Below are 20,132 nucleotides of genomic sequence, written 5' to 3' on the forward strand. Positions count from 1 at the left end.
AAACCACTTTTAATTCAGTATTCAGACAAAAATGCAACTTACTAATATGTGCCGGTTACCCAAGATGTTTTGGGTGTATGCGCTGTGTGTAGATATTTTGCATCATCCTTTATTTAGCTTGCAAACTATCATTTGAAGCTCTTCAGCAGCTGCTTATTATTATGGAGATATATTTCTCTTTTCCGTCCCTACGTTGGCAATGACTGAGAACAGTAGGAAGGCCAGGCACAGAATAGGAGAGGGAACCAGAATGTGCTTTCCATATGAAGCATTCATGTTTTCATTTGGGTTCTTATTTCAGGAGTAGCCTAAGAAGAAAGCTGATGGGCTGAGTAGCAAATAGAAGTAGAAAGACTACTTAAGTTTACTAAACCCCTTTTCTTCTACTCACTCACTCAAAAAAAATTAAATACAGCTGCAAGTGTTGTATTTTTCACACCTGTAATAATTTCTTGATTTACAGCATCTGTTAACTATCTCAAAGAAACTAACTTGAACATTAGTTTTAATCTGCATTATTACATTATAATGAATTATTTCACGTGATCTTGGAATGGTTCTTAAAAGAGATTAAAGATATCATACAGAGAACGCAATTTTGGAGCTTTGATTAGACCAGGGGTCAGCAACCTTTCAGAAGTGGTCGCCGAGTCTTCATTTATTCACTCGGATTTAAGGTTTCATGTGCCAGTAATACATTTTTATCGTTTTTAGAAGGTCTCTTTCTCTAAGTCTATAATATATAACTAAACTATTATATGTAAAGTAAATAAGGTTTTTAAAATGTTTAAGAAGCTTAATTTAAAGTTAAATTAAAATGCAGAGCCCCCCTGGACCAGTGGCCAGGATCTGGGCAGTCTGAGTGCCACTGAAAATCAGCTCGCATGCCGCCTTCGGCACAAGTGCCATAGGTTGCCTACCCCTGGATTAGACATTTGTTCTAATACATAATCCACAGTATAACAAAAATACAAATACTGCTTCTGAAGTTCATGCTACAAATTCGTTCCCCCTCCCTTCTTTTAGCATTACAAAGTCCCATAGAAGTTTAATGAGGGGCTCCATATGTGTTTATTGTATATTAGTCATGGTTTTGTTATCTTGTTCAGTGTCCCAAGAGCCCTACTATGCGGGGTGCTATTAATAAATTATATTAAAAGGAGCATTCATTAAGCAGTTGCAAGGACAGTCCAGCTGCATAGTAAGTTGGCATTTTGGTGTCCCTGGCTACCACTTGGCCAATGATGGCCAGAGGATTTACACAAGAAACTCCCATCATCATCTTTAATGAGAGTTACACCCAAATTTCCACTGCCATAATGGGAAAATGTATTCAGGGCTGGTTAAAACTGAGCAGATCCTAGAAGTGCTGAAATGAGAGGTAATGTTGCTCTAAGATCTTTGCTTATGGAGTAACGCCCCTGTTTCTCCTTCCTGATGACTGCTTCCCACCCTATTTTGTCAGCATGAAGGCAAAGAGCTGGAAATGTAAAAGCCTAAGTATTAGCCAACAGGAATGGCAGAAGTGAGTTTTAAACTGTGGTTAGTATTTCTGAACAGAGAAATGCGCTCATGCAATGAAAGTGTAGAATAAAGCATACACTGACAAGTGCAACTGCTAATGGAAATGAGTAATGATAATTTGTTCTTACTGGAAAAAAAAGCAAATTCAGCATTAGAAGTTATATTATGCTAACAAATGGAAATTCACACAAGACCTACATGTATGCAGTTCAAAACGCCCATAGCACCAAGAGTCAGGTTTTTCTTTAGTATACCCATTGCCAGCAATAAAATGTGTGTTGAGCTCCAAGGCAGTAAGAGAAGTAAGTCTGCTTTCCTTCCTTTCAGTTAGCTTCAGCATTACTAGGTTTTTCTTCTAAACCATCTTCATACTTATCCTCATATTCCACAACATGCTCATCATCATGATCAGACTGAGAGCTTGCCTCCTCCTCCTCCTCACAGGATTGGTGAGACTCTGAGCTTGCCTCCTCCTCTTCACAGGATTGGTGAGACCCTGAGCTTGCCTCCTCCTCTTCCTCCTCCTCACAGGATTGGTCAGACTCTGAGCTTGCTTTCTCCTCTTCCGCCTCCTCACAGGATTGGTCATAGTGAGGATTTGCCTTCTCCCCATCACAGGATTCTCTTTCTTGAACTTTATCTTCATTAAGACTACAAAAATGAAGATTTGCATTTATTGATCTTGGGGGGGGAGGGGAATTTTTTAAAAATCGGTTTTAAAGGAATAAAACTCTCGAGTACTCTGGCCCAAATCCTGCCAGTAAGAGTCATAATCTCTCGGGGGGGGGGTATTTATTATGGGTAGAGCCCCCTATTTTTCCCAAAAGCAAGACAACATGGAATAGAAACAAACTCGCTCTGCAGCAGCGGCTCCTGTCCCATGAGGTTGAGCCCAGCTGCCTGCTCTGGAAGTTGCAACCTGGTACACGGGGTTGCAGCACCACTCGCACAAATTTGGCCTGGCCATGCCTCCTGACAAAGAGGCAGCCAGGCCAAACCTGAGCAGTGCTGTGACCTTGTGCACCAGGTCGCAATGCTGGGAGGGGGAGCTGAGCCCAGCTTCACAGGACAGGAGCTGCCACTATGGGGTGGGCTCACATTCTGCAGCCTCATTCCTAGAGGCGGAACCCAACCCCCCCAGGATTTCCACCCCTTCCCTCCCTGTCCCTCTGATGTGGATAAAAAGAAAACATTAAACTCTTGAAAACTAAAACAAAAAATTATAAAATATAAGAATTTCCGGGGCCCTAACAATGGGGAAGAAGGACTCCTCTCTCTACACTGCAGAGCAGCTGCAGTATCCCCCCCCCCCCATGCTGCCTGTGTCCCCATCCTGCAGGAAACAACGGTCCCTGGATCTCAGTAGTGGCAATGTAGGACACATTATAGACCTGGCTGCCCTGCACAGCCCCCCAAATCTCAGGAACAGCTGTGCAGAGTTGGCAAAGAAATATATTTTATCCAAGCATGTAATGAACATTTGAAAAGTTAACATTTTTTAAATATTTATTTTTATACAAAAACACCCCAACGACATTCTACCAAAAAAAAAAAAAACCCTCTCCCTAGCAACCTGCCAGGATTTCTGGCAAAGGTTCAGAAATAAAACTTAAACGGGGCGAAAAAGCAATGTATTTTTTTTAAAATGTGCATTGAGTTATATACCCCGTGTTAAAATATTGAAGAGGATATTGTATTACAAATTTTCTGTGTGAGAGTATCATTTTCATTGTCTTTTGTGAATTAAACTTTTTATAGAAACACTGACACTGTTAAAATGAGAACTATATGCAGCCAAATAGTTACCTCCAAAATATAAATAATTTTGTCTTCTAAAACTAAAACAAAACTTGCTATTACTAGTTGTGTAACCACCACAACAAACCACTGGTAACTATTACCTTTCTCTGTCTTCAGTGCAGCTTCCAAAGCCTTTAGCATTGGACTGGTTTTTAGCAGTTTGACGTTTTTTTGAAAGGAAGTCCTCACAAATCCCCAGTTCTCTCAGTATATCAGAGTAATGCTTTTCTGCTGCTATTCTGGCATTTTTCTATATAAAAAAAATTACAGCATTCTAAAAATTAATGTATTATTAAGGGCCAGATTCCAATACCCTAAATTAGGTTGCATAGTACCTTATGCCAGTTGCTCTCAACCTTTCCAGATTACTGTACCGCTTTCAGGAATCTGATTTGTCTTGTGTATCCCAAGTTTCACCTCATTTAAAACTACACTTAGGAACTACTTGCTTTCAAAATCAGACATAAAAATACAAGTGTCACAATACACTATTACTGAAATATTGTTTACTTTCTCATTTTTACCATATAATTATAAAATAAATTAATTTGAATAGAAATATTGTACTTACATTTCAGTGTATGGTAAGTATATAGAGCAGTATAAACAAGTCATTGTCTGTATGAAATTTTAGTTTGCACTGACTTTACTAGTGCTTTTTATGTAGCCTGTTGTAAAAGTAGGCAAATATCTAGATGAGGTGATGTACCCCCTGGAAGACCTCTGAGAACCCCCAGTGGTACGCATACCCCTGGTTGAGGACACTGCCCTACGCCATCATAATCCCCTCAAATTCAGCGTGATACTCCGTATGAATATGAAATGGCAGAATTTCTTTTAGAGCACTATTGAAAAGTTCACAGACCTGCGATCCTGCAAGTAAAGCCTGTGTAAGAGGGCTTTGCCCAGGGGAAGGGCACAGAGGTTGGGTGGGATAGAGTCTTCCCTTCCAAACCCACATGCATAGATAGCCCAAGGCAATGGCCCAGACAGGCCTGATTGAAAGATATCACCTGCTGCTATCTCTGTGGGTTTGTGACCCTGTTGAAGTGTGCTGTGCATGGACCCACACCCTCAATATGCCCACATACATCTTTCTCCTGTTATAACATAGCATATTTTATTATATATATATATACACACACACATATACATACACACACATATACATATACATACACACACACATATACATATATACACACACCCCTCTACCCCGATATAACGCTGTCCTTGGGAGCCAAAAAATCTTACCGCGTTATAGATGCAACCATGTTATATTGAACTTGCTTTGATCCGCCGGAGTGCACAGCCCTGCCCCCCTGGAGCACTGCTTTACCGCGTTATATCCGAATTCATGTTATATCGGGTCGCGTTATATCGGGGTAGAGGTGTATATAACAATATAACATATTCCATAGCTGTGAGGAACCTCTGCTGCCTAACCCTCTTTGCAGCAGAAACAGCATGTTTCTGCTGTATTTGGAATTTTTCATGCCATCATAAATGGGGCAGAGATGTAAGATTTGCTCCTCAGTGTCAAGAATACACTGCGAATGTTCTGTAATGTACTGTAGGGTTATGGGGTAACATTACAAACAGGATTAAATTATCAAGCACCATTATATTCCGAACTCCTTGTTTGGCAGTATTACTCATACACTCCACAAAGGACAGAGCAACACCACTAGCCAATGACAATTCCATTTGGGACAGAGGCTTGAGTGTGGTACATATAAGTAAGTCAAATCCTCGTGCCATTTAGGCTGGACAATAATCTATTAGGATGGAGTTTATTTGTATGGTGAGATAGGAGTGAGGAAAATAGGCTTTAGTTCATACAAGTGGGAAAAGCCCCCACACTCATTGCTTCTTCAAGCCTCCAGAGATTATTTTAAGTTCCAAGCGATCATTTAATTGCTGCATATTTGTATTACTAGTTTTAATAGTAGTAGTTTCCCTTCAAACAAACCTTATGAAACATCCTATCAGTACTGTTGGCTAGCTCTTACTGTGATGCCTCCAGCATAATACACTTATCTGTTCTAATGACGGTCAGGTCTGTTTCATAAGTTGTTCATGGCAAGGGAAAGCTATTAAGCTGTAAATAGACCTCATTTAGACCTGAATTAGTTCTGGGACAGGACCCTTAATCAACAACCCCCTTAATCAACTTAGAGATAAAGTTGTTTGTGTGCATTTCCTATAAATGTGATCATTAAAAATCCAGGAAGTCAGTTAAGCCCAGATACACCTCCACATCAACCTCAACTTACATGCCTCACAATGCATCACAATGTTCAAAGACACACAAAGAGCCTTCACTCCACAGACACACACACCTCAACTCCAGTCCATGGGTAAACACTTCTTTCCTTTTAAATAAAGTGTTGTTAGTGAGACATCTTCCCAAGACACAAACCCTTAAAGGCAAGGAAATGCCAATTTACAAGATACCTCTTAACTGTGACCTAATGGCCATACAGCCCATTTTCATTGACAGTGACAAACTCTGCACTGCCACAGAGAACATCCTTCTGCCTCCAAGAGAAGGAACTCACTATACACTACATTAATAATGCAAAACCTTAGTTACAATCTCAGTCCCATTACTGAATATTCAGCATTCACATTCATGTGCAGGTTAAGTGCAAAGCATGTTATGTGTTTATGGGAAAATAATGAAGTCATAATTACACAGTATCCCTTCTTCACCTCACATGCAAGCCAAAACGGAGGGGGAAAAAATGTATATTTAGAAGATGGCCCACACCCCTCTAAGCAGGCAGGCAGCAGTGAGTGTTGGGCCGCAATGCATGGTCATATAATTTTATTTTCATGGGGACAGATACCAGGCAGAGTTTTATAGTCAGAGGGGAATTGACATGCCTGCCTACAAAAGTTTTCAGACATCCTCTAAAAAATATTCAGCACTGATACTGGCATTGATTGGGCAATATTCGGAGATGAGTTTAATTAAGGAGTGAGAGCAAGGTAGGAAGACAACCTGAGTGGCTCTTTCCAAAAGCAATGGCCTCTGGTTTACTCTTTCTTCCATTTCTTCCCGCTCCCGCAGATACTCTTGCATTCTTTGCTTCTCATGTTGCCTATTATAAATATAGCATGACACAGAAATTAAATTGATTGTCTTTAGTTATTATTTAGAGAAGTGGTAGCAGAAAGACCAGGCTATGCTACAAGATGCAACTTCCTAGAATAACTGCAAATTACATTGCTTGTGACAGACAGAACATCGTGCTGTTGTTTTTAAAGTCAAAATTTATGTATTTTACATTGGTTATGTGCCAGATTAATTGCCTCAAGTTCTTTTACCACAGCAACAATGTACCTTTGACAGTGGAAAAACTAAAGAACATTTAATGTTTTTTGATGTAGTCAATTTGGAAAAACAGGTAGATGTCCTTACAAATGAGTTTAAAAGCACAACTTCAGGGCTCTAACTTGTGCACATTTCATACATTTTAGGATTTTCAACTTATATTGAACTTCCTTTAATTGCTGCATTCTCATTTTGATAGCAATCCCATATAATTGTTTTTCTAAGAAAAGTTAAGAGACTGGAGGCTTTTGGAAGAGCTGGGGAAGTTAGAATATACCATGGAAGATTGGTACTTTAAGAAGTGTTAAAATCTCTTACCAAATGTTTCAACTATGAGAGTCCCACATCTTTCTTTTTTGTTTTGGTCTTAACATTTTAATTTATCTTTCAAAAACAGAAAAAGTCTAGGTGCCTTCCATTTTTAGTTGCAGAGCAGACATCTTTCCCATGTCATTTTAAAAGCATCCTGCATATCTACAGAACTGTATAAACAACCACCTGTTAATGCTGCTATCATCTCCTCCATGTAATAATAAATAATAATAATAATAATAATAATTAACATAGATGACTAAAGATGTGCAACAATCTCAAAGTACACTGCAAATATTAATGAATATTCATTCATTCATTCACCCTGCAAGAAAAAACTGTTCATCGTTTTACAGAAGGGGAAACCAAAATCTAGAATTAAAAGTCACATGCCCAAGGTCACACAGCAGCTTTGGACTAGAATCCACCTCTCCTGAGTCCCAGTCCTATCCTCTAACCTCTAAGTTATAGCACCTTTTATAAGGACCCTTCCCCCCGCGCAGTACTCTGATTCACAATCCATTAGAAAAAGGTCTCTGGCCTTGTCGCTGCCCACTCTCCTATGCCTGCTCTACAAAGAAACACAACTGCTGCCTCCCCCATGCCTGATTCCTGAGTCCCATGCGCCTCCTGTTAAGCTATGGATACACATACCAGAGTCATGTAATACATCTGCCCCACTTCCTGCTCTCATTAGATTTGACTCCCAAATCAGAGTAAAAAAAGATATTTGCTCAGCAATCAGGAAGCAGAAGACACCTAATACACCTCTACCTCGATATAACGCTGTCCTCGGGAGCCAAAAAAATCTTATCGCGTTATAGGTGAAACCGTGTTATATCAAACTTGCTTTGATCCGCCGGAGTGAGCAGCCCCACCTTCCGGTGCGCTGTTTTACTGTGTTATATCCGAATTCGTGTTACATTGGGTCATGTTACATCGGGGTAGAGGTGTATAAAAACATAAATATAAGTTAAATTTTAAAAAATAAAGAGAAAACATGGTTGTCTTTTTCCTTAGCAATTTGAAAGTTGTAAGAGTGGAGTTAAAGCTGGAACTGTACTATCTACATGTTAATTTAACTGTGTTTAATAGTGAGAACTCCTATTTCCCTCTTCAGATTATATGCAGGTTTAAAAACAAGCCTGCCCTGTTATTTGTGGTATAACAATTTAAGGAACTGCATATAAACCTGAATTCATCAAAAGGGACACCAGTTCTCAATTCCCGATTGATCAAAATATTGTATTTGTTCATACCCTTTTCTAGCTAGATTTTTTAACAATATATGAATAGTTACATTAACATTATATTACTACTGGATTGTATGTTAAACATACAACTTGCATCTAGAGGTTCAGGATTTTGGGGATATAGCAGAATACCTGATTATTTTTAATTTGGATTTAGACATCCGAGCTAGGCTCTGATGTGGGTCATTGGCCTCAGCCCGGGTTGTTATAAGTTTTTGCAGGTTTTTCACTCTTTGTTTCTGCTTTGCTCTGATCCTTTTTTGCTCTTCTTCCAGCTTTCTCTTTTCCTCAAGTGATTTCCTGAGTGGAAAAATAAACTAAGACTGAATTAATTTTAATCTAGAGAGAACATAAGGAAGGCTCTGTGAAAGGCAATTCAACAGAGAAGAGGAGGGAGGAAACAAGGGTGGGACAAGACAAGGGAATATTTATGTTTCATTTGAGAAGTGGGGGCTTCAGGTATATATTGGGAACCAATAGGCTGTTATAGTACTTTTCCTCAAATGTCTGTATGGGAAAAGAAAGTATTACAGCAGCTAGAAAACATCATCAAAAGATGAAAATAATAACTAGCAGTAATGAAAAAAATACGGAATTAAATATTTGGTGGCATAAATTAGCAGTCTGTTTTCTCAAGGATTTATAAAGTAACTAGTACTGTATGCAACATACTACAGAACTATTCACCTTATAGCTTGTATTCGTCTTTTGGTAGACTCTGTGATTCTTGGAGATTTAGATTCCTCACGTCCCAAGGGAGATGAATTTGCACTTGAACACCTCATTCGAGGTTTGCATCTTGGGGAGGCGTATGGCCAGCGTGTTTCTTTTAATGTTTCTTCATCTGTTTGAATGTCCTGCAGAATCTTCCCTTTGTTGGATGGGATACGTGAGTACGAAGATTGAAAGGTTCACAAACTGTGATATGTTTCACATGTTTCTGTTTTAGGAGCCTATTCTGGAATTTTTGATGTAGTGTTTCAAAGTCTGGAACCCTAGATTTGATCCTTCGTTTATGCTCCAGTTCTTCTTTTTGTTTCCTCTGTTTATTGATAGTTCTACTAGCCAGTCTGCTGTTGGGAAGAGAAGAATTACGTAGCAACTCTTCAGCTCTCATTTGGATCCTAATTTCTCTATACAGCTTTTCTTCTTTTAACTTATCATTAATGGCTGGACTGTAAACAGATTTAGGGACAGGTTTTGCTTGGAATAATTTTGTTTTTTTTTCAGGCAATGAAAGGTCTTTTAATTGCATTTTCCTAATTTCTTTCCTTTGCTCCTCCCTCTTGATAAACTGAAATGGTCTCTGAGAGGCCAAAAGAATATCTTTGCTTCTCTCTTTCACAAACTTCCTGCGTTCTTCATTTCTTTCCATTATTTCATGATAGAGCGGAAGGAAGACAGAAGCAGGCACAGGATTGGCTCTGAATTTCTTTTGACACTCTGCTTCTTCCTCTAGATGTTTCTTCAATAAATTATTTTCCATTTCTATTTGTGACTTTGATTTGACATTTTGTTGTTTTTTCTTAGCTTCTCGAATAGTCATCTGGAAAGGCTTAGGCACAGTGACCTTTGGTGACCACTCTTTCTGCTTCTTCCCCATCATTCTGAATGTTGGTGAATTTGGTAAGCTGCGTTTAGTGTGATAGACATAGTCCTCCACAGAAAACCCATCCCACATTTTTTCGATCTGCTCTTTAGCAAATGTCAGTGACTCAGTTTCACTACCATTTTCTTCTTCCAACTCTAATTCTGCATCAGACCCATCAGATAAACTTGAATAGGATAGATCATTTAAGTCGGGCTCAGAAAAAGATTTATGCAAATTCAGAGGCCGAAATGAGCTCTTATCCCATATTGATCTAAAAAAGGAAAAAATAAGTTTTGGGTGTAACAGGTTTAATCTTGAGACAAAAGCCAACAATAAATCATTCCACTCTTTTTCCCATCTGTAAATTGCAAGGCACTTTACCAAAGATGGCAAGCAGCATTACTCCACTTTTTGCAAGAGTGTGGAGGCTGGGCAGCGCGGGATGGACAGAAACTCGTATTTACTAGGTGTGTGTACAGCACCTAGCACAACAGGCCCTGACCTAGCTGAGGCATTAAGACACTACTACAATTAGTGTTTAAAAAGGAGAAGCCTGTTTTAAGATCAACAACAATAACCAGATGCATCATCTCTGGCTGGGGCTGTTAGTTCAAATACAGTAAAGGCTTTGTTATCTGGCATGTTGGGTGAATGGGGGAGCCGGTAAGTCAAAAATTCCAATTAACTAAGAGGGAGGGAGTTTGGGTGCAGGAGGGGGCTGGGGGTTGGGGCACAGGAGGAGGTGCAGGGCGCAGGCTCTGGGAGAGAGTTTGGGTATGGGAGGGGACTCAGGGCAGCGGGTTCAGGTGCCGGATGTGGGCAGCACTCACCTCAGATGGCTCCCCGCGAGCGGTAACATGTCCCGGTTGCTCCTAGGCAGAGGCATGGCTAGGCGGCTCTGTGTACTGCCTTCACCTGCAGGCGCTGCCCCCCACAGCTCCCATTGGTCACGGTTCCCGGCCAATGGGAGCTGCGGAACCAGTGCTCGAGGCAGGGGCAACACATGGAGCCCCCGTGGCCCTTCCTCCGCCTAGGAGCAGCAGGGACATGTCGCCGCTTCCAGGGAGCCACGCGGAGCCAGGTAGGGAGCCTGCCAGCCCTGCGCTAACCGGACTATAAACCAGACTTTCAATGAAGATCAGAAATGCTGGTTTATAGAGCTTTCTGGTTGGTAAAGTGCCGGGTAACACAGCTTTTACAGTACATCGAAAACAGCTTAGGACAAGGGTCATTAAGATATTTAGTAGTGATCTACAACAATCAGAAGATCATTTTATTACAAGATTTTGGGTCTATCTACTCTACAAGAAGCCCAAATAAGGAGCATCCATTTTAGTCAGTTTTTGCCAGGGCAGAAGACATGGTTCTAGAGAAGAATGTTTTAGCCAAGCACTAGAAGTCTGTACTGAACTGTTTTAACAAAGTAGCAAGTTTCTTTTCACATTGTGTATCTGGCCACAGGCAATATTTCATTCCAAAATGTATTATAGAAGAGATACTGTAAACAGCATTGTTAATAGCGGGGTGTGGTGTGGGGGGGGGGAACAGTGTTCAGTGGGCTGGAGGGCAGGGAGTGAGCGCCACCCAGCCCCGCCCCTAACTCTCCTCCAGGCCCATCCCCAGCCACGGTTTCGGCTCCCGTCCCCACGCCTGGCCCCATCCCCAGCCTCAGCACAGCTCTGCACCTGGCTGCGGGCCCAGCAGTTGGTTCCTACTGAAACTCGTCTGTTGTTCTGTTTCCATACCTGGCCACGAGTCCACCTCCTAGCCCTGGCCCCCTTCCCACGTCCACGACCCTTCCCACCCCTGCCCCAGGAGTCACGGCCCCCGCTTCCAGCCAGAGAGGCGGGGGGGGGGGGAGGGAGGGGCAGCTGGACAGAGGTTAGGAAGGTTGCTACTCTGAAAATTTTGGGTACCACTGCTGTAAAACAAACAAGTCCTCCATCCAGAGCCTGCATGTGGTTTAAATATTCAAGATTAATATAACATATGGCTGTGCTTGCAAATACAGAAGGGATATCACTTGAAAGGCAAGAATAATATTTGATAGAATTTGGTTCTTATTTCCTAAGAGACAGAATTGGAGGAGAAACATGATGGCTAGACAGAGGAATGGGAGTCAGTATTCACTGTGTGCCCTTGGACAAGTCACTTTAACCTCAGGTCCTCATCTATAGAATAGGGATAATGTCTACCCTGCTAAAGGAAGTTGTGAGGCTTACTTAATACTTGCAAAGTGTTTTAAGATCTTTGGATGAATGATGATCTGTCATTCTTACTGCATGGCCTTGAGGGAGTCACTTATACCTTGATTTTCAGATGTAAATTCAATGGAAGCTAAGGGTATTCAGCACCTTTGAAAATTAGGTCATTAGATTTTCTGTGCCTGAAATCCACGTGTGGAATGAGCATAGTAATACTTCCCTGCTTCAAAAGAGTGCAATGTTCATTAATATTTCCAACGTGCTTTGAGGTCATCTGAGTGTGTATTTCACTTAATCAGATCCCTGCCATTAAAGGGACCTTGGGCATTGGTGCACCTTGGTCCCCCCTGTTCTTTGCCTGTGGCTCACAATACTTGAATCTCCTGAGGATTGTAATACTTTGGTCTAATTCTGGTTGTTGCTCGTAGTGTGAAGGTGTCTGGGTGGTATTAGTGGCCTGGCATATTCAGGAGATCAGACTAAATGAGCTGATAGTCCCTTCTGGCCATGAACTCTATGACTCAGATTAAAAGCAATACAGAAGCGGAGATAATTATTACACTTACCTATAACACAAACTAGGAGCAGCATCCTTATTGTCCAGGGGCTGTACTCCTTTCAAATGCAGCTTATTCTGATACATGTTTTCCAGTTTTGCCATTGTCTCCAGGTGGGCATTCTTCAGCTCTTCCAGCTTCAAGTAATATTCCTGATTTGAGTGGCACATTTTGGGAAAGTCTATCCAGTCCTCGCAGTCCCCACTTAGAGTGGGGCTTTGCTGTCTCTCAGTATTACAGTCCAAGTCAAAATCATCCTAAAAAATAAGGAATTGTATTATTTTCCTTCTAAACATAAGAAAAGAGTTAGTGACCAGCAAGCAGTTTGCTTAGGTAACAGGTGCTGCATTACTCAACAGACACAGCTCAATGGTTTAAGCATTGGCCTGCTAAACCCAGGGTTGTGAGTTCAACCCTTAAGGGGGCCACTTAGGGATCTGGGGCAAAATCAGTACTTGGCCCTGCTAGTGAAGGCAGGGGGCTGGACTCGATGACCTTTTGGGGTCCCTTCCAGCTCTATGAGATAGGTATATTTTTATTTTTTTATTATTTTACTTCCCCCAAAGTGAGGAACAGCTTCAAACTTCTGTGCCTAAATAGCCTCTTATCACTACATCCCCAGAATCATATGCTGAGTGCTGTGAAGTGTTGTCCCAAGACAGTTATGCAGTCAGTAGCTTTTGTATAGCTTCCTCATCTTTCCTCCCCCTTGAAAATATTTTGAACCCTAATCTATAGCACATTTTATTAAAACAAGATGTTACATGGTTAAATCTTCTCTGCACTAGCCCAGGAAACAATTCTGGCTCTCTTCTAGTCAGAAAAAGTCATTGACCATAGTTCTGAGATAAAGATGCCAACACCATTTCTCTAGATGGCATAGAGAAGGGCTGTGTGTTTCAGACAGAGATGGGCAAAAGCAGGCCTAATATAAAATGAAGAAGCCTGGAAGAACTGTAGTCACCATTAAAGTCTTTAGAGTTGCTGTTGGCAGATAGTACTGAAAATACTGTATTAATATTAGCTAACTATTAAGTGGCATTGATCAGGGAAAAGGTAAAAATTTACATGTTTTGAAGTGAGGTCAATAGCTAAATGCGTGTATATTTTTCAGAAAAGTCAAAATTACACTTACCGGTGATGTTTTCATAGAATCATAGAATATCAGGGTTGGAAGGGACCTCAGGAGGTCATCTAGTCAAAGCAGGACCAATCCCCAACTAAATCATCCCAGCCAGGGATTTGTCAAGCCTGACCTTAAAAACCTCTAAGGAAGGGGATTCTACCACCTCCCTAGGTAACCCATTCCAGTGCTTTACCACCCTCCTAGTGAAAACGTTTTTCCTAATATCCAACCTGAACCTCCCCCACTGCAACCTGAGACCATTACTCCTTGTTCTGTCATCCGATACCACTGAGAACAGTCTAGATCCATCCTCTTTGGAACCCCCTTTCAAGTATTTGAAAGCAGCTATCAAATCTCCCCTCACTCTTCTCTTCTGCAGACTAAATCCCTCAGCCTATTCACCTATTGGATACTGCTGTATAAACACAATAGGGTTTTTTGTTTTGTTTTAAACAAGAATTCCTCTGGTATAAAACTAAATGCAAAAAGACTAAACAATGCATGAGGAGCCTTACTTTCTATTACCACAAGCATTTTGAAAATAAGTAGCCATCTGACACGAAAAGGTTTAAACCCCCATTTTAACAACATATTATGGAGATCAAATTTTGGAATGGTGGGGCCTACACTAGACTATCCGTTTACATGTTCTTTTACCAACAACTACTTAGGTCCAGATAATCACGTTTTTCATAACACTTTTAAGGTTGTAGGAAGTTGGAGAAAAAACAGTACAGTAAAAACAGGGTAGTGTATATATTTAAAAAATGTTTTCTGCAATTATTTTCAATGATCCATTTTAAAGTTAAAGGACCCATTTGTTTCTTCATCTGTGAAATGGGGATCACATTTACTCTGCTTTGTAAAGCACTTTAGAGTTCTATCCACAAGTCCTAAATTTGGGTGGGGGTTTTTGTTTTTGTTTGTTTGGTTGGTTTTTATAGAATCTTAAATTCTAACTGAAAATTCTTGTTTGGCTATATTTTTAGTTAAGTTTTCATCCCAACATTCTATTTCAAGTTTCATACAGTACAAACAACTTGACACAGACTAATTATACAGTCACAAGGAAGTGAAGCTGCAAGGTGTCCAGATAGAGATTGCCCATGAAAGACCAAGCATAAATACTGCTTAATATTCTACTACTTGCTGGTATCTTTGTTTCTTTTGACCTTGTGTATACAAATGATGGTGATCTCAGCTTTGGATCCATGGAAAGATCCTACATTATTTTCCACTGAGTTGCATATCAACTCCTAAATCCTCTCTTCAGACACTTCTGTGTAAAAAAAAAAAAAAAAAAAGCTCATTAAGAGATTTGTGTGGGCACAAGTGATGCAGTACTGCCATCTGGCAACTGTTATTCTAAATTAGGAGATACCACATTGTGTGCTTACTACGCTGTCAATAACAGATTTTTAGAAACACTTGCTTCAAAGTCTGTATTTATTGTAAATATAAAGGACAAGTTAATCAGCCACTATGGCAATGCACACAACTTGGCTATTAAAATTAACTCTACATGAACCTATCCTTTTCCAAGGGAACTCTGGATGATTTTTGGCATTTGGCTTGCCTGATTTTAATCAGTGATGAATGAACCATTGTACAACGTTGCTGCCTCAACAGAACATCTTTTGAAGCTTCGGGTACAAGGCTGCCACTTGATGGGCCTACAATTGAGGTGGTTTGTTTGTCCAAGACAGCTGGGCACAGTAGACAAGGTTTGCTAAGCTGCCTGCTATGGAAACAGCTGAGGCATTTTGGGGGGCGGGGGCTGTGAGTGGCACAGAATGTTTGTCCAAGGTTCCCTGCTGAACTATGTCTTTTTATTTTTTAATTTACACTTCACTTCTCCGCTCTCCACAGTTCACATGGTTGCCTTTTTTTGTGATTCAGTGAACGTGTGCTTTTAGGGAGAGTCACAGGCACAATACACTGCTTGACCAGAAGAGCGAGCTATAAGGATTTCTTAAGAAGAAACAGCCAAATGCAAATTGTAAGAGTTCATAATCTTCATCAATACAAAAAAGGACAAATATTTTTCTTTGAATTAACAGAGAAATCGCTACCAGCCTGGAAACAGCTTAGCTGTGCTCTCTTAATGCCTCCCATGAATCAACGACAACTCGTCCTACTTCCTAGCAACTTGTCCTAGAAATCTCTGTCAGAATTCCCTGTTTCTGACCACTCCAATACCACACATTCAGATGCCTCCTTGTTTTATCTTTCATGCTTTCTCTGATCTTCAGGAAACTTGTCTGACTTCTCTGCTACTCTTGGCCCTCTCTTTTCTTCTTCCTCCAAACTCCCTGTAGCACCGTCATCTCCTCTACTCTTGATTCCTTTGATTTTCTTTCACCATCCTGTTCATCTCCCTCATTCTCAAACTTGGCTGTCTACCTGCATTTACTATTTCCACACTTGCTCCTGTAATGCCTAATGCCACTGAGAGAAAATCTGAGGAGTTGGACTACACCAACATCCTCCACTAAGTTGATTCTCTTCTTTCTTTCTAAAGCTTTTCTCCTCCTCCATGGTCAACTCTTGTCAATTCCTTTCTATCTTCTGTCCTTGAATTTATTTCCCATTTCCCCTTCTCTTCTGCATTGTTCTCTACCTAGGAACTTGCATTCTTCCTCTTTTAATCGGTCCAGAACATTTCAGCTGAAGTCACTCAGTTCATCAGTCACAGAAGCATGGAAACATAGGGCTGGAAGGGACCTCAAGAGGCCATCTAGTCCAGTCCCCTTTTCTGAGGCAGGACCAAGTCAACCTAGACCATCCCTCACAAGAGTTTGTCCAACCTATTCTTAAAAACCTCCAATGACAAGGGCTCTACAACCTCCTGTGGAAGCATATTCCAGTGCCTAACTATCCTTGTAGTTAGAAAGTTTTTCTTAAATATCTAACCTAAATCTCCCTTGCTGCAGATTAAGCCCTTTAATTCTTGTCCCACTTACAGCAGACATGGAAAACAATTGAACACAGTCCTCTTTATAACAGCCATTAACATATCTGAAGATTTATCAGGTCCCCTCTCAGTCTTCTTTCCTGGTGGTTTTTAATCTTTCCTCACAGGTCAGGTTTTCTAAACATTTTATCATTTTTGTGGCTCTCCCCTAGACTCGCTCCAATTTAGCCACATCTTTCCTAAGGGTGGCACCCAGAACTGGACACAATACTCCAGATGAGGCCTCACCAGTGCTAAGTAGAGCAGGACAATGATCTCCTATTCTCCTTGGTCTTACATATGACATTCCTGTTAATACATCCCAGAATGATAGTAGCCTTCTTCACAACTGCATCACATTGTTGACTCATATTCAATTTGTGATCCACTGTAACCCCAGATTCTTTTCAGCACTACTACTGCCTAGCCAGTTACTCCCCATTATGTATTTGTGCATTTGATTTTTCTTTCCTAAGTTTAGTACTTGGCACTTGTCTTCATTGAACTTTATGATGTTGCTTTCACACCAAGTCTCTAATTATCAAGATCATTTTGAATTCTAATCCTGTCCTCCAAAGTGCTTGCAAGCCCTCCCAGTTTGGTGTCATTCTCAGATTTCATAAACATACTCTCCATTCCATTATGCAAGTCATTAATGAAAATATTCAACAATACGGGACACAGGATAGACCCCTAGATACACTCTCCCAATTTGACAGCGAACCACTGATAACTACTCTTTGAGTATGGTCTTTCAACCAGTTATACACTCACCCTTTTAGTAATTTAATACTATTTCCCTAATCTGCCTATAAGAATATCATGTTGGACAGCATCAAAAGCCTTACTAAAAATCAAGATAGATCACATCTACAGCTTCCCCCCTTCCAGCAACCCCGTCAAAGGAAAAAATTAGATTGGTTTGGCATGATTTGCTTGACAAATCCATGTTTATCCATGCTATTATTTATTACCCCATTATCCTCTACATGCTTACAAAGTGATGTTTAATAATTTGTTCCAGTATCTTTCCAGGTATCAAAGTTAGGCTGACTGGTCTATAATTCCTCTTTGTTCCCCTTTTTAAAGATATGGGATATGTTTTCCCTTCAGTCATCTGGCACTCACTGTCCTCCATGAGTTCTCAAAGATAATCATTAATGTTTTCGAGTCTGCTTCAGCTAGTTCCTTAAGCACCCTAAGATTAATTTCATCAGGCCATGCTCACTTGAATACATTTAACTTATCTAAATATTCTTTAACCTGTTCTTTCCCTATTTTTGCTTATATTCCTTTCCTCTTGTTAATATTAATAAATTGTGTTATATATCTGGTTTATTAAGCTTTTTAGTAAAGATTGAAGCAAAATAGGCATTAAACATCTCAGCCTTCTTGATATCATCCATTACTAGATTTCTTCCCCACCTAAATAGCAAACCTACATTTTCCATTGTCTTTCTCTTGCTCCTAATATATTTATAGAACCTCTTTTATGTCAATTGCTAGGTGTACCTCATTTTGTGCCTTAGCCTTTCTGATTTTGTGCCTACTTGTTTGTACTCATCCTTAGTAATCTGTCTCCATTTTTGTAGAATTCCTTTTTACTCCATGTCCTTGAACCCCTTCCATTAGTGTCTAGTGTGTTAGTGCATCACATTCAAGGTCTTTGTTCTGACTCTCATGATACTACATAATCTTACCCACATCTACTCCTATTTCTACCTCTCAATATCCACATCTCCTCTTGCTTTAAAGCTTTCCCTCCATTCTTGCCTTCATACCTTTCAACATCTTTTCCCTAAACTTGCAACCATATCCCACTTCCTGCCCATCTTTAAAACCCATTTCTTACAGGAGGAATCCTTCCTTTCTTCTCATCGATAATCTCCTTATCACCTCTTACAGTTCTCATAGCATTTTGTTTTTAAAAAGCAGATTGGGAACGTAGCTGTCATTATATAGAAGAAATTACTTCTCATACGAGATAGGAAAATACTTTAAAACTAAAAGACAAAACTTACATTACTTTTGGTTTTAAAACCTCACTTGAAGACAGCATTAAAAATACACCATTAATCCAGAGGCTAATCTTCAGAAGATCATCTTGCCCTACTTAAAATATAAATCCTTTCCCCTCCAATGTTTTGTTCCTTACTTACAGTTGCCACGAGAATGTTATAGCAACATATTGGGGGTCAAGTAATCAGACTGGCAGCGGCCTTGGGGAACTTTCAACTTCCTCTGCAGCATGGGATGCAAGTTTCCTGCCAGGATCATCTGCGTACAGCTCTCAATCAATTTCCTGCCATTCCAGGGGCCTCAGGCATTAGTGTACCTTGGTTCCTCCTATTCTCTGCCTTGCCTGAAAGCTGAAATACCTTAGCCTAATTTTGGTTGCGGGGTTTAGCATGCAGGGTGGCACTGGTGGCATGTGATACACTGGTGGTCAGATCAGATGATCTGGTGACCCTGTCTGACAAAGAGCAGCCATCTCTACACTAAACGCTGGTTTTCCTAGCGGGTCTATATGCCTCCACGGGAGTTGATGAAACATCATAAAGCACAGCATCAGAGCCACGAAGAGGTTAGTCCCTGCCAGGTCTGAATGCCAGCATTTCCACGTTTTCTAATGCATCGCCTCCCTTACACAACAGATACGCGAAGATACAGGAAGTGTTAGTAGTGGCCAGATGCTCACAGACAGACTGTGCAGCTTTGCACTCCCAGGTTAGCTGCTGAGCCCCAGTGATATGCTCGGCGCTGTACAGAACCCATCCTACAGCTGGCCCCTGCCCAGGGGCGCAGTAACTCGGGGCCCTTGGCAGCTCAGGCAGGAGGGGGGAGGCTCCCTACACAAGGCAGAGGCGAGCGGGATCTCCCTGCCCCCACCGCAGGGACCAGCGGGGCAGGAGACAGCCAGTGCCCGCGCTGCCGAGCCGGCCCCCGGGCGGAGAGGGCCCCCGCAGGCTCCCAGCCGAGCCCCCGCAGTACCTGCTGCTCCGCCGCGGCCGGCGGGCGCCTCTCCCGCTCGTACAGAGCCAGCGGCGCCCTGGTGCGCGGGTTCACGGGCGTCCTGAGGCAGGAGGCGGTGAGGAGCGCAGCTCGGTGCGCCGCGTCCATGGCCCCCGGGCAGGGGCAGGGGCAGCTCGGCCGCCGCCGCCGCCTCCTTCCCCCAGCGCCGGGCTTAGTTACCAGCTACACCCGTTACCCGGGACGCTACGGCGCCTCCGTTGGGACAAACCTGCTCGGGTCGGAGCCCTAAACTGCGACTCCTCCCCCTCCACAGAGCTCACCCGGGGCACGACGGGGAGCCCCCCCCCCGAGCAGGCGGAGGCGGAGCCCCGGAGACGCCTGCCCTGCCCAGGTGTTGCCGGGGTGGCTGTCAAGTCCTGTGCTGCCCCCTGTGAGAGCTGAGCAAGCCTAGTAACCGCTGCCCCCCCCCCATTCTGCGGCTGTTCCCAGGCAGGCTGCC

The 20,132-nt window shown here is 41.8% G+C and overlaps 1 protein-coding gene across 1 annotated transcript; it reads right to left on the reverse strand.

Moving 5' to 3' along the window:
* Positions 1-813: 813 nt before the first annotated feature.
* On the reverse strand, positions 814-19,876 carry FAM161A (FAM161 centrosomal protein A). The gene is given in 8 exon segments (XM_045008397.1): positions 814-2,175; positions 3,426-3,574; positions 6,332-6,431; positions 8,362-8,529; positions 8,917-9,110; positions 9,113-10,091; positions 12,591-12,838; positions 19,652-19,876. Coding segments are annotated over 8 exon segments (2,295 nt in total). The 5' UTR covers positions 19,781-19,876; the 3' UTR covers positions 814-1,847.
* Positions 19,877-20,132: the final 256 nt, after the last annotated feature.

Source organism: Mauremys mutica, chromosome 3 (genome assembly GCF_020497125.1).
Source record: "Mauremys mutica isolate MM-2020 ecotype Southern chromosome 3, ASM2049712v1, whole genome shotgun sequence".
NCBI lineage: Eukaryota > Metazoa > Chordata > Testudines > Geoemydidae > Mauremys > Mauremys mutica.